Below are 14,280 nucleotides of genomic sequence, written 5' to 3'. Positions count from 1 at the left end.
TTATCTTATAGTCAAGATAGGATTCAGCTTCTGGAATTACTGTGAATTGTATAGGTGTGTATCTGGAACATTACATGAAAGGTGAAGCACAAGGACGGGGGCTGCAGGCACCAGGCACGCCGGAATCCTCCCGTTTGGGACCCTTGGCAGTGGCCCTGCCGCCTGGCTCGACAGCCTGAAACCTACATCCCAAGTCCACCTCCAGACACTGCTTCCAAGAGGCAGCGGCGCCCACATGAGGCTGGAGAAGGCCCCGGCCCTGTGTCCTGCCTCCCCCCCAAGCTCTGGGCTGTCCTAAAGTTACAGGACCTTCTGCATTTGGGTCACTTGGTTAAAACTAGAAGGACTGTTTAATTTGTGAGATACCCTGTCATGCAAAGTGACTAAATCAATTTGGTTTAAAAATGAGTCTGTTATGGTCTTTTTATTGCTTTGTTGGGCTCTGACACGCGCTGGTGGGCCCCAGGTGGAGGAAGTGGTTTCCCAGGGCACAGTCGTGGGAGCCCCGGGTTCTAGTCCTGGCTTCCCCTCTCGTGGGTGCCACCAGGCGGGCCCCTAACCTCCACGGGCCTCCCTAACTCCCGTGCCAAGGGGCTGCCTGCCTTCCCGGTGAGTTCCTGGAAGAATAAGACAGAAAATATTTCTGTGTCTTGAAAATGTTAAAGCTGTGGTGCTTACTTCCAGCTGTACAACGTTTAATGTGAAATGGAGACTGTCTTCATAACCATGTGCAAAACCGAATTGAAAAGAGTCCCGGTTGGGGTGCTGGCTCTCCAGTGAAGGCGTCCCCTGTCACGAGGCCTGAGCCCAGGCTGGAGTCGGTCCCAGATGAGTTGTGTTCGTCGTGAGTCGGACATTTAGGCCGTCAGCTCCTCGGGTTCCAGGAGTCGAGAGTCAGATGTCGTGTTGGCTGTGGCTCTCAGTTGCCGTGACGTTGTGGTTTTCCATCTGGGGGAGGTGCTGTGCGACCGGCCCGTCCTCCTAGAGGGGCTTCGGTGCAGGGGTCTGGGGGCCGGGGGCGGGGGGGCCAGGGGCCTCGCGCTGCCGCGGTTCCCACATTGTGCGGCCGGCCCTATCACTTGGGAGACCTGGCAAGGAAGTGAGGAGGAAGCAGGTGCCACTGCTGGGGCAGAATGTTCCAGCCTGGCTGGAAAGTTTGAGGAGGGCCTGGGTGAGAAGAGCAAGACCTATTGACAGGGCTCAGCCCTAGGCAGGCCTGTTTCACATCAGCCTCTGAATAGTCACAGCCCCTCCCCACGGTCTCACCTCTGCCTTCTTGTTTTTAAACATTCTCGGCAACCGTGGTGGAGCACAGAGCATTTTAACTTTTTATTCCAAGAGAAAAAGTAAAACTGTGAAAAGTGCAGTGTTGCCTGCTTCAAAATGACACCACCACCACCAAGAGCAAAACAAAATGTACTTTCTAGGGCTGTCCGACCTACTGTAAAATTATTATTATTGTTGTAAATGCTTTTTCTGTTAAGCTGTTTTCAGAATTAATTATAGGACTATTGATTATCCTCAGGTTTCTGATGGTCCTGTAGATTGACCTGGCTTGTCGGGGTGTGAACTGTTCAGCTCTCTTATCTGGCTTACTTTGCATGTTGGGTGTGTAAAGCCACACAGTTGTGCATGTATCCTGAGATTGAGAGGAAAAGGAGTGTGCCAGACCATTTCTCTTCTTCTCCACGTGAGTCTGTAAACCAGAATAGTTATGTCAACACGTCAGAAGAAAATTTGACGGGGGTTTTAATGAACCACAAAATGTATCCCTTGTTGCCCTCGCCTTGTCATCCTGCCTGGATTCACACGTGACTTCTGCGTTAGCGCAGCAAGCGCCCTCGCGGCAGCCCTCTCATCTTCAGGACCCATAGGGTGTCTCCAGTTCCAGCTCTGAGTCAGGCAATGATAGGAATAAAACCTGCTTTCTTTTTCTTTTTCCCGGAATATCTGGTAGGAACGTTTGGAGCTCAAAGGGATATTTTAAGCTTTTACAAACTGAGGAAACCAAAGAAAATCCAAATATTCCCAACCAGTTTTGAGCACACAAGTTTCCAGTAGTTGGAGCCTCTCGTTTTTATGTTAAGTCTGGATGGGATAGAGGGGACTTGCCCAGGCTGAAAGCAGAAGGGCAGTTACAGGATTGATTGTGAAATAGCCACCCAGCTCATTTTCTGAGCAGGGCTGGTGATGTTCTACCGTATCTCTAGAACCCTGATTTTGTGCCTTGTGGCCTCTTAACAGTTTAATTAGATGGCTCTCACACTTTCTTTCCCTAAAAGTGGAGCATGAGGTATTTTACCTAGAACCTCCACCCTCACCTAGACATTTTTAAAGAATTTTTAAAAATGAGCTGAGAATCTCTGTGTTTAGTCAGACACCGTCATCTTAACGTAGAGATTAACTGCATGATTTAAGATGCGTACAAATGAAGTTCCCATTATTTCATAAAAAGTAAGCACCTCGCTTTTACTGAACTCCACGTGCGCATGCGCTTGCACGTGTATTCAGGGCTAACACCAACGCCATCATGTCTACGGCCCGCCCTCAACCCACCTTCAAACCCCAAACCCTTTCTGAGGTGACTTTCCAGACCCTTGGGCTCGAAGCCAAGGCCACCAGTGCCTGGAGGGCCTCCCCTGAGGGCCCACACCTCCTCCTCTCCCCGTGGCAGCTCTTTCCAGTGGTGTCAACACCGCTGTGCTCTCAGCCTCCTCCCCGCACTCGCCCTGCCTTCTCCCCAGGCCCCGCAGCTCCTGTCTCATCCCTGCTCCAGCGTCTCCTTCTGTACAGCACCCCCAGAAATAGATTCCTGTTTTATGTCCCAGGAGCACCAAGCCCTTCTGCTTGGCCGCACACGTGTTGCGTGTTTCACAGGGCTAGTAAGCGGCAAGACCTAAAGCAGATCCATCAGCTTTTGAAGCTTCCTGTTCTCCCTGTTGCCCCATGTGTCCCTGGATTTCAGTTTCTTTCCCTGTGCACGTGGTGATGCCAACGCCTTCCCACGCTCCTGTGGGCACAGACGAACGCCCGTCTATGGGAGGCTTAGTGGACGGCACAGCACCACTCCGTGTTTGTGTCGGATGTTGTCTGAATTATTTTCATGTCGGTTGCCATGAGCCTTATTTAAGTTCCTAGAGCCTCTGAATGCTGTTTTCAAAACCCTTGGTCTTGGCCACGATGGGTCTGACCGTTGTTGATGTTCCTTGTCTTCCAGGACGGCTCCTACTTGGCCGAGTTCCTGCTGGAGAAGGGCTACGAGGTGAGTCCCCTATGAGCCGGCACAGGCCGACGGGATACCGCGGACACCGTGGCCTCCCGCTTCCTCTCTGCTGTCCTTCTGTGTGTGTTTCCACGGAAGCTCTGATAACAAGTCCAAATCAGGGGAAGAATGTGCCTCTTGGCTGGTCACAGCGCCAGCTCATTGTGCTGTTTATCTGCTGGCGCGCTGGCAGCCCCCCGCCCCCCATTCTTGCTGTTTCCCTGCTTTGCGCGCTTCCCGCGTTCTCAGCTAAACCAGCAACCAGGTGGGCTGAATGCTGTACCGTCCTTAGGGTTAATTTATGATGTCATGTGTTACATAAAAAAGTCCCACTCACGGCGAAGTCACTTAATTCGGAAATTGCACAGAGCAGTAAAAACTAAGCTGCCCTGGCAAGGCTGCGTGCAAAGTTGACACTTGGAGGTGCTTGCTTTCCAGTCGGCAGCCAGAACTTCGTGCAAGCTGGAGCTTCTGCGTTTGCTGCTCTTGCCCTTGTCGTCCTTTCCTCCTTCTCGTCCTCCTCCTTACACGTTTTCTGCCCTCCTTGAAAGAAACAAGGGTTTTACATATTAAATGGATGTATCTTAGCATGTACACCTTACACTTTATAAGAACTGTTTTCGGATGTGCACATCTCTAGCAATCTCTGTGCTCCTCAGAAGACAGAAGCCTACGCAGTGGCACATGTTCTCTGGCCTGATTTGGGGGGTGTTTACCTTAATAATTTTGGACGCCATGTTTTTTCCAGTCGCAGGTACATTGTTTAAAAAATGCGCACCGTGGACAAATGCAAAAACAATAGCAAGGAATTTGGCATTTAAGTACCAACAGGATTTGAAGGACAGGAACCTAGTTTTCTTACTGTAATGCATGATCTTTTCTGTGAACTTTGACTTTTAGACTTCGACTAATAGCAGATATGATTAGACCTTCTGTGCCTTTATCTAATAATGGCTACTTCTACATCTTGTAATGATATCAAAAAAAGGCAAATGTAACTATGGAAATAGGCATGTACACATATGTTCATATACATAGATTCCTATAATAATTGAGCAATCAATTCATCTTCTGCAGAGTAGAGGATTTTAGAGTTATGTGTAGAATAGAAGTATTGGTTTTAGGTGAAGACTGATATTTATTCAGGCTGGACTAACTTGATGCTTTAATAATTCTAAAAGGAAAGGTTTGTGAGAGAGACGTACTTATCTTGTTTCAGATGTTGGAACAGGCTAAGAGTCGTTTGGTGGCTGGAGCGGGGTGAGTGATTTGGCTGTGTACCGAGCGAGCCAAGAGAAGGAGCTACCTGAGTAATGGTGATGGGTCAGGACATCTGACCCCCAAACACGGCCCCTTGGCACGTGAATATTTTAAGCTGACGGAGTTTGAAAAAATAGCAGAAGTTTCTCCTGTTTATTTGTCTTTGTTAGTTCAGTGTAGAGGAGGAGAACATTTTCCTCGACCCTCTTAAGGGTCCCTGGCTGGGTCTGAAAATTAAACTGAAAGCATACAGATGTATTTAATGTAAGTTTTCTGTGACATGGGAGCCTTCCTGAGAAAATGAGGATCCGAAGAGGCGGGTAAGCCCGAGTACTTGTGTGTTAGGTTAGGTGAGGAGGGACAGTGGTGGAGAAATGAGGTCCAGGGGTCTGCAGTAAGTGTAGGACTGGGCGTGGCTCAGCCAGGTCTGTTGGGTGGGATTCTTCCCAGCATCCCCTTGTCTTGGGACGTGAAGATGCTCCTTTCCTCCAGGTGTGGGGAGGGCACCTCCCACCTGGCTGCTTCAGGGGAGAAGGGTGAGGGGAAAGTCAGGGTGACCTTCGCGCTTCTGTCATTTTCGCAGACTCGTTCAGCTTAAAATATGCAGTGTGCCCAGACACCATGCCCTGGCTGGTGCGTCCTGAGCCCCCCACAGTCCCCGCAGCTCGGGAAGAGAGAGGCAGTGTGTCAGCAGGAGTGCTCAAGCTGGGTGGGTCCTGAGATGCACTTCCGAAGTGGACGTGGGGCACTGAGGCATCGGATGCAGATGTGGCTGGCCCCAAGGGAGAGGGAGCCGGCGAGCAGGTGTGAGGCGCCCGGGAGGAATGGGGACGGGGGTCTGTCTGGACGCGGTAGGCGGTCAGCTTCCTCAGGCATCAGGATGGCGATGTCAGTGTTCCTGGGGAGGGCCCGGAGGATGGCGTGCCCAGGAGGCAGAGCTCCATGTAGGCGGCCTGTTCAGGAATCGCCGGACCCCTGAAGACGGGTCGTCATGCTCCTGAGTGGACCAGAGACTCAGGAATAAATCAGAATCTAGGCCAGCCAGCTGCGCTTCGGCTGTTTTCTTCCGTTGGCATCTGAAACTGTAAGAGCAGGTTGGATTCTGATAAAGACCATAGAAGGCCCACTCGGCAAATCACAGTTCGGGGGAGGGATGAGTCATTGAAACAGTGATTGGCAAGAGAGGAGAGGGCAGAAGGAAATACTCCCTGCAGTACAGGTGGAAGGTTCGGAGCTGCATGGCATGACCGGAAGTGATTCCTCCTTGGAGCACAGGGGAGTGTGAGTTTTGTAGGAATGGGGGCCGTGAGAGGGTGTTTATCTGTCCTGTCTTCAGTTTTCCTAGGCTGCTGTCTTCACTTTTAAGAGATTGAGGTAATTGGAGGGTCAGTTTATTAACTGGGATCTGATGATAGCACAGGCTTTTATCTTTTGGCGTTTAGGTCAAAGTAGATGTGAGAGTCTTTTTTCGAAGAGGCTGCATTGCACAAATTCCAGAATTACCATCAGCAGCCCCTGGTTGCTCCAGAACACGAGCAAAATAAATAACAGGGTTAGAAAATTGCCTCCCGTGAGATGAGAGGGGACGCCCCTGTCCACATCTGAACCCAGAGGGCCAACGTCAGCAATTCTGGGCGAGCACCTCCTTCTGAGTCAGGGCTTCCCAGCGTTCAGCCTCAGAGCCGCCCGGGCCCCACCGAAGACGAGGTGGCTGAGTCCGGGGCCTTAGACCGGCCTTTCTAACAGCCCCCAGCTGTCGCGGTGGCTGCTTTCCCGGGTCCTATGGTGTGAGAACCACTGCAACTAGATGTTCAAATGAGCTCTTTTAATGCCAAGGTGAAGCTGAACAGCATTTCTTAAGGTATCTTAATTTGGGGTACCTTGGTTCCCTGAGCTCTCATATTATTTTGGATCTAGTCTTTGTGGACCAGAAATAACTGGAAACAACATACTTTGGGGTAGCAAAGTGTCGCTGGGAACCAATGAACACTAGGAGGAAGAGCTGCAGATTCTGAGGGCAGGCTTGACCCTGAGGCTGAGATCTTCCTGCATAAGAAAGGGGCAGGCTTCCCTGGCCGGCAGGGGTGAGGTCAGCCTTCGTGATGAGCACGGGGTGGGGTGGGGTGGGGGCGTGGACCCCGTGGACAGTCAGCTGGAGGGAAGCAGGTTGAGGAGCAGAGCCAGGTTGGTTGGGGAGTGACGAACGATGGGGCAGCGAAGGTGAACACACGCCTGTGCGTGGAGGTGACGTAGTGCAGTTAGTCAAAGCAGCAAAGTAAAGGTACGAAAAGCCTGGCTAACCTTGAAGCAGAGGGAGATGTTTGTGTATGCCTTGAAAGGGAGTCTCATATGTTATAGATTAACTAGTTATGCTTAAGTACCTCGTCTGACCACACACCTTAGATTTCTGAAGCTGCGGGGCCTGGTCACCTAATGTGTCTTCTGAAATCCGTGCATCTGATCATGTTCTTTTTTTTTTTTTTTTTTTTTTCCAATTCACGATATATTATGAACGTCATTCCACGTCAAGGCATAGGACTACTTCATCTTTTGGCCATGCCATGCGACATGCGGGATCTTAGCTCCCTGACCAGGGATCGGACCCTTGCCCCCTGCATGGGGAGCACGAGCCTTAACCACTGGACCGTCAGGGAGGTCCCGTCTGATCATGTACTGAATGAACAATGTAACGTAAAAAAGATGGATTGCTTCATCCCGGGTCCACTCCTCACTGAGAAGGGAGACCCTTTCAAGGTTTAAAGTTTTTAATGCTGCTGGTTTCTTGAATTTTGCTCCAGATTAAACATGGGGGGGGGGCATAAAGATAAAGAGAATGGATCTAACATGTGTTCATTATTTATAGAATGTCTGTAGGTATCATCTCATGATGAGGAGAGCCAAGAATTCTCAGCGTTTATAGAAAACCATCTTTATGGCTTTATGGATTTAATTCTACACATTGTTGAAATGCAGAGGGTTAATTCTCCTTTGTACCGTGTCAGGCCGCTCGGAGCAGGGAGGTGAGCGAGGCCATCCAGCTCGCGGTGGCGAGGCAGCCCCTGAGCTGGTTGCTGGACTGCGTCCTTATCCTTTCCCGCCACTTGCTGGCTCCGCGGCCTCTCGGAGACTTAGATGATGAGTGCACGTGTCCCCAAGGTCGCCACCAAGGTCAGGTGAGACGCACGTGGACAGCAGTCCAGAGGAGCTCTGTGGGCCTGTGGAGCTTAGTCTTACAGGACAGGCGGGTGGCACAGTGCTTGGTGCTGACCGGCCGAGGGACACAGATTTTGTAGGAGGCCCTCGGTCCAGTCTGTTACTTGGCATCAGGAAAGGGCGGGCGTGTGACGTTGCCCGGGTCCCGGCTCTGCGCGTGCTCCTTCCCGTCGCCAGGGAAAGAGGAAGACCACAGGAGTGAAGCTTCCTGTGAAGGTGCCTCTGGTTTCAGGTGCCTTCCTAGCATCACTGTTAGCAGATAAGCCAACAGTATACTTTTGTACTTATTTTGTGCAAAATACAAAGAGAAACCAGAAAAATGAAAGACAAAGTCAAACCCTTTAAAAGCTAGAATGTATCTGGGAATATGTGAGAAATCTATATTAATTAACTTGGTAACAATGACAACACAGCAAATCAGAATGTAAAATTAGAGAATAGGTAAATCGTGGGTTTCCCTTCCAGGAGAGGAACTGTAACCAGGGGGCCTCAGGAGAGCAGAAAAGAAATGGGGTGTACGGACTGTGCAGTCATCCCTGGGAGACTGTTTGTTAGAACTGGAGTTCCTGTGATTCCGTTCTTGATCTGTGGATCCTTTTTTCTGAGTTGTTGGTAATCCTATTGATAGAAGCCTGGGTGCAAAAAAGTCAAAGCTTTTTGTGGCTTTCGCTCTGAAACCATACTGAGTGTTGGCACGATGGGCTACGTCCACCTTTAACAGAACCACGTGCTGGTGGCGTGGTCTCAGGTAGCGTCCTCACCTGTAAGATGGGAGTCACGATACGAAGGTGGTTGTGAAGGTTCAGTGATTTAATGTCCACAGAGAACAGTGTCTGTGCACGGTCACTGCCATGTGTGTGCTGATGTGACCGACGTCATCTAGACTTTTCAGAAGCAGGTTGCATTAAACATCCCTGAGAGGCATCCTTGCCTCCAAGAGAAATCTAGACACTGAAGAATTTAAAATCCAGTGGTAATAATTTTCTGTTTTCTTGGCTGTAATCAATCAATCAATCCATCAGTCAGCATTTCTGTGCCTTTATACTGCCTAATCTGACTCTGGGTTTTGAAGTCAAACCAACTTTGTTCTGACATCGTGAGAACTTGAAATTTTCCTTTTCATCACTTAGTTAAATGGAACTTGAAATTTTTTTGTCAAAAATGCTCACTTCTGTTTAACACCTTAGTTTTTCAGAAATTTTGTTTTTGAACTGCTATAATTTAATAACGATTTTAATTAATTTTATCAGGAATCAAATTTAGCTCATTTATCTTTTCACTTTGGTTTCCTAACTCGTTTCTTTTTCTCCAAAAATCCTTATAAAAACAAACAAAAAATCCTGCCTACCTCCCTTCTGTAAAGAAAAAGCCGCTAATCTCACATTCTTAACTAGATCATCCAGCTTGCACACATTTTGCCTTGTCTTAAAGTTTGTATTTCACCTGTGTCAGAAGTAGACAGACTCAGCTTTCATTAGTTCTTAGAATAATACTTGCTGTCATGGATTAAGCATTTGGCAGGTCTTTCTTTCCCTGTATACACATACCAAAACTTGGGAGTGAGGGGAAATTAAAACACAGCTTTTTTTTTTTTTTTTGTATTAAAAAAAAGACCCAAAACTAGTGCTTAATGTGTTTGGTTATAAGTGTGACAGTAAAGTCCTGTGTTATTTATTTGCTGTGACTTTGGGTAATCGTCTGATTTTCATACTGCATCCATCAATGTCACTGAATATTTTTATCAGTCCTTTATGTTGATATAAAATGTATATGTATATAGCATTTCTCTTTGTTCTGGGCTGTTGGGATATGTGACTTATCCAGAAGCCAGCAATCAAGAGAAAAAAATAGACTCAATCATATGATTATTTTTTCATTGTCAAAGCTAAATTATCTGTTTTTAGAACATATGAATTCCTCTCTTTTCAAGGAAATCAAGCTCAGCTTACATCTGAGATCTCTGTATTTCAGAAATAACTTTGGTGGTAAACACCAGTTTTGATATGTATAGGTGTATATGTGAACTTGGTTTTTATTAAACGAAGTTTATTAAGTTTACAGAGTAGTTGAACTTTATAATTAACAACTTGAAAAACTGGAGACCATGAAGTTGAATTAATTCTAAGCTTAATGTAAGTATTATTCTCTCTACTTTTAAATTACGTAATGGATACGTAAACCCAAATTGCAATTTAATGTTTCCTAGATTTTACTGTTTGCCTCCCGAAATGTCAACCAAGTTTGTGATGTTCCTGTCTTAAAATATTTTCATGTTTACAAAATTTTCTTCGGTTTAGTTCTTTTGGAAAATAATGTGGTTTTAGCTCTTTGGCTAAAGTATCTAACCAACAGAATTATTAATTGTGGGTGTGTTGTATCCTTTGCAGAAGTCAGTTTCTCATGTATGCCATGTAAAGTGACGATGACATTTCTTTCTATTTGAAAGAAAGTCTTATGTGCTTATAATTTCCCCCCTGCACTTGGAATATTTGAGTCATGCCAAGGATTAGTTTTTGTTCGAAATAGACAGAAAACGATTGAGTTAAAATATGGAAGTGTATTCAGCTGCAAATGAAACTACCCAGCCTTAGAAGGAACGCTTCTAAAATGAGAGAAGGACTAAAACTGCCACCAGCAGCATGGGGACGTGGGCAGCCGGTGACATAAGCTGGTATTAGCACTGGCAGCACAAAGAAGGGAGTGAGACCAGGTCCTGAACAATGTCTCTAATGTATCAGACACAAATAGTCTTTTCTTCAGCATCGGGCAGGTATGTGTTCTGGTTCCAATGACTTTTTTCCCTCACACTTGTCATGGTTAAGTCAAAGATAAAAATTAAAAAGAAAAACCCTCCCTTCATTTGAGTTTCCTTCGTGCCTTAAATCTCATAGGACGTAAGTCTTGGCCCTAACCTATGCTATTTAGCTTTCTTAGCTTTTCCACGCAGCTGCATAAAAGCAATGGCTCCCTGATTCTCTTGTGGACCCAGATACGTATTTATTTAAAGAATCGGTGCCAGATGCAAAGCTCGGAGGGCACTGGGCAGGGCTGGAGGCATCAGAGCCCTCTCCTCGTGCTCTGGGTTGAAGAGCGGTCCAGGCTGTGTGACCGATACGGCCTCGCCTGGTCTGTCTTCGGTTTCAAATTGAAGAGATATTTTTGTCAGCAGTAGGACCGTAAGTGTGTGTGTGTTTGGAAAAGGAGACATTTGAGTATCTACAACTAAGCACTCACTGTGAAGTCACGTCATTATCTAATTACTTTCGTCGGGATTGGCAGTAGAAACACTGGAGAGGGATGGAGGGAGCTGCCAGTGGGCGGGGGCGGGGTGGGGGGAGAGTGAGCCGCAGAACTCCTGCTTATTTAAAATAAGGTCTTTAAATGACAGTTATATGATTTTTCACGAAGCTAAACATTAGCAGAATAACGTTGCTTACGAATCCTCACTGCATATTTATAACTTATTCTTATCCTTCCACACGATAAAAATGCAGGTCCATGGAATTGTACGGCGATCCAGTTCATTCAATACTGGTCGAATTGAACATCTGTATAAGAACCCCCAGGCTCATATTGAAGGAAGTAAGTCATTTTCTTTCTCTAAACTCTCTTTCTGTGTAACTTCCTATATTATGATAAGGTATTTTCAAATATCATTTTTCTCAAAGCCCATCAAATTGCAGTTATTTACCCATGAGTTACCTGCATTGAATGCTGTCTGCACGCTTTGAAAACCCTTCACTGCCTGCTGCCCTGGGCCATGGTGTCACCGCGGTTAGGCCGTCACGAGGGTACCATCAGGTGAGGCTGCTCGAGAGGCCAGAGCAGACAAGCCTTTGATCACCCGTCTCCAGGTGTCCCTGTGCCCTCGAGTCAGATCAGCTCCACACTCAGAGCCCTCCTCTGCTCTTCACGTTTGGTCTCATTTAATCAAGTCAAGCAGTCTTTGTACATTTATTTAATTTTAGAAATAATTGGTGAAGACAGGTCCAAAAGCAGATGGCAGTCAAAAATATATTTAAATTGCTTTACAGGCGGTTGTCAGTATTTGCAGCCGTTTGTTATTTTTGGTAACACAATTGCAGGGAGTATATCACACAGTTGCCGTGCTTTCTCATTTGACCTTGACAGCAGTTCCTGAGGTTGTGAATGAGACCATTTTACAGATGGAAGCAGAGAGAGGGTGTGACTTTATCAAGCTTCCATAACACGCGAAAGACAGAGCTGGGACGAGGACACAGGGTGTTTCCCGCCAGCGGGGATGATCCAGGTGGCTTGTATTCACCTCAGGGCCCTGAACATTGGAAGGTTTGGGCTAGTTGTGCAGGTAGTGATGTCATCAGGAAGATGACCTACTAGTACACTTTCCACCTTAATATTTAGGTCAGTCAGTGAATCCGCCGTGAAAATTATCATCGTTTTGTGCAAAGTGTAGAATGGTACTGCCATTGGACCTAGATGTAGGTCAGTATTATGTAAAATTAATGAAAGTATCCAGTTAGCAGGATGCCCATCTGCCTGTGTCACCTTCTTACACTAGTGAAGTCAGCGTGAGGATCTGCTTAGATCTGGGGTCAGAACAAGCTAGCTGTCCTTTAATCAGTTATGTATACGTCAGGCACGTCATGGATGGTTTAAGGACTGATGTTTACGAAGGACTGAAAAATCGCTACATACAAGTATCTGAGTAGAGCTGTCTTCACTGCTGTCAACGTGTTAACATGTTTCGTTCGAGGGTATACGCATTATTTCCAGATTTTCTTTGTCTGAATCTCACGTGACATGTCTTACAGCCACCGGGGCGCCGTAAGATACGCTGATTGTGTAACATCTGTCATGATATTATGTTTTTTTAAAAAGCTCATCTGAGTTTTTACAAATCCTTTATAGACATAGCAACAAATGGGAATCTCTTTCTACTATTTAGTTTCTTTACATATGACAGTTACAGACTGCTACTCCAGAACCAATCTGGTTTTCAGACTTTCAGGATATACATTTCAGTGTTGCTGTGTTAAAAAATTGGGCCTACGTTGTTTCCTTCTATCTAATGGTATGTGTTTCAATCCTAAAGACATGAAACTGCACTATGGTGACCTCACCGACAGTACCTGCCTCGTGAAGATCATCAATGAAGTGAAGCCGACCGAGATCTACAACCTCGGGGCCCAGAGCCACGTCAAGGTGAGCCGTTTTCCTTATCGTGGTTCCTCTGGCTGTGTTCCTGAGTTCTGTATTTTACCCTTGTCCGTTGCTTCTTCACACAGTACGGCAGCCACTAATCCTGGTCCTCAAGTTTGATTCTTGGTATTAGTTTGGGTATTAATGAGTCCTTATAGAAATGCTAATACATTTTTTTTAAGTGTATTTTCTGTTATTGAACAATGTAGTAAAATCTTACTGCCGACATTAGAGTAAAAGTATTTATTTGTTTGGGGTTGATCTTACAGTCACGAACCTCACTTGGATGTATTTTCTGCCATTTCAACTCACATTGTGAATGAAGTGTTTTGTTCAAATGTTGGAAAATTAAGTCAATGAAACTTCTATTTTAGTATTAATTTTTGGTAGTGATGAGAAAATAGTATTTTTGCGTGCCAACATGTCAAAATTAATGGAATTAACGTTTTCTTGTGAGCAGTAAAAGTTATTGGAAGAAAGACTCTTCTTAGCCTCTTGCCTCAGTGTGACCCAGCTCATGTTGATTTCTCTCCCTTTATTCAGACAGATTCTCCGGGGGTCCATCTACCTCTCCTTGGTTTTTCTTTCTAGAACAAATCGCAGTAAACCTGAGAAGCCAATCCCCAGGGTTCTGGCAATCTGCTTAATTCAAGTTTTTGTTGCTGTATTATAGTGCTAACTTAGTGAGTGAACTGAAGCCAGGGATGATATGAGTTCTGTTTAGATACTTACTCAATCAGGATAGTTAGTAGAGCATAGAAATAAAAGCAAATGACTCTAAGTTAAAACAGCCCCTGCCCCCTGCCACCAAAAAACAAGGAACAGAAAATCTAGCAGCATTTTTTGCTGTTTAATGAGTGAATTCAGCACTCTTACTGCAGAAAGTATTTGAGGTGATTGGCTATTTCTCCACATCTCCAACTTTGGGTGGAATGGAAGCGATATGCCTGTTTTATATCTCTGCTAGTTTAAGGGAGAAATTATAAACTAGATCAAACGAAACCAAAGGTAGAACATAGTAAGAGAAGCAAGTGGAAAGCTCAGTCTTGTAGTTGATACCAAATTTAAAATTTGAGCGTGAACCCTCACAGTACATTTTTCTCTAAGATGGTAACTTTGGAGGATGGCGACAGATCAGCCAATACTGATACTTCTTATCTGTCTCTGCTGTCTTGGAAGGTAATTTTTTCCTTTCTTAATCTCCGAAGATTCTGTTCTGTATCCAGGCTTAAGCTTTGGGCTGTGGAAGGTGTCAGGGGCTTTAGGTTAGAAAAATAGGGCTATTTTTCGAAGTGATTCTAGATGTATTTTCCGTCTGAAAGGGTATTTCCTGCGTGCCGTGCCTTGAGCAGCCGTCCCCCCTT

The 14,280-nt window shown here is 46.1% G+C and overlaps 1 protein-coding gene across 3 annotated transcripts in view; it reads left to right on the top strand.

The window, feature by feature from the left end:
- The window catches only part of GMDS (GDP-mannose 4,6-dehydratase), a 479,216-nt gene that overhangs the window by 76,828 nt on the left and 388,108 nt on the right, over window positions 1-14,280 (top strand). Inside the window, exons 2-4 of one of the 3 annotated variants that reach the window (XM_067751841.1) lie at window positions 3,218-3,262; window positions 11,230-11,317; window positions 12,810-12,919. In XM_067751841.1, the coding sequence (XP_067607942.1) occupies window positions 3,218-3,262; window positions 11,230-11,317; window positions 12,810-12,919 (243 nt within the window). The remainder of the gene's footprint in view (window positions 1-3,217; window positions 3,263-11,229; window positions 11,318-12,809; window positions 12,920-14,280) is intronic. The other 2 variants (XM_067751842.1, XM_067751843.1) reach the window with 2 other exon arrangements.

The sequence above is a fragment of the Pseudorca crassidens genome, chromosome 10, assembly GCF_039906515.1.
Source record: "Pseudorca crassidens isolate mPseCra1 chromosome 10, mPseCra1.hap1, whole genome shotgun sequence".
NCBI classification, from domain to species: Eukaryota; Metazoa; Chordata; class Mammalia; order Artiodactyla; family Delphinidae; genus Pseudorca; species Pseudorca crassidens.
Note: the sequence above shows the minus strand (reverse complement) of the source record. Positions and strands in the feature narration are given on the sequence as shown.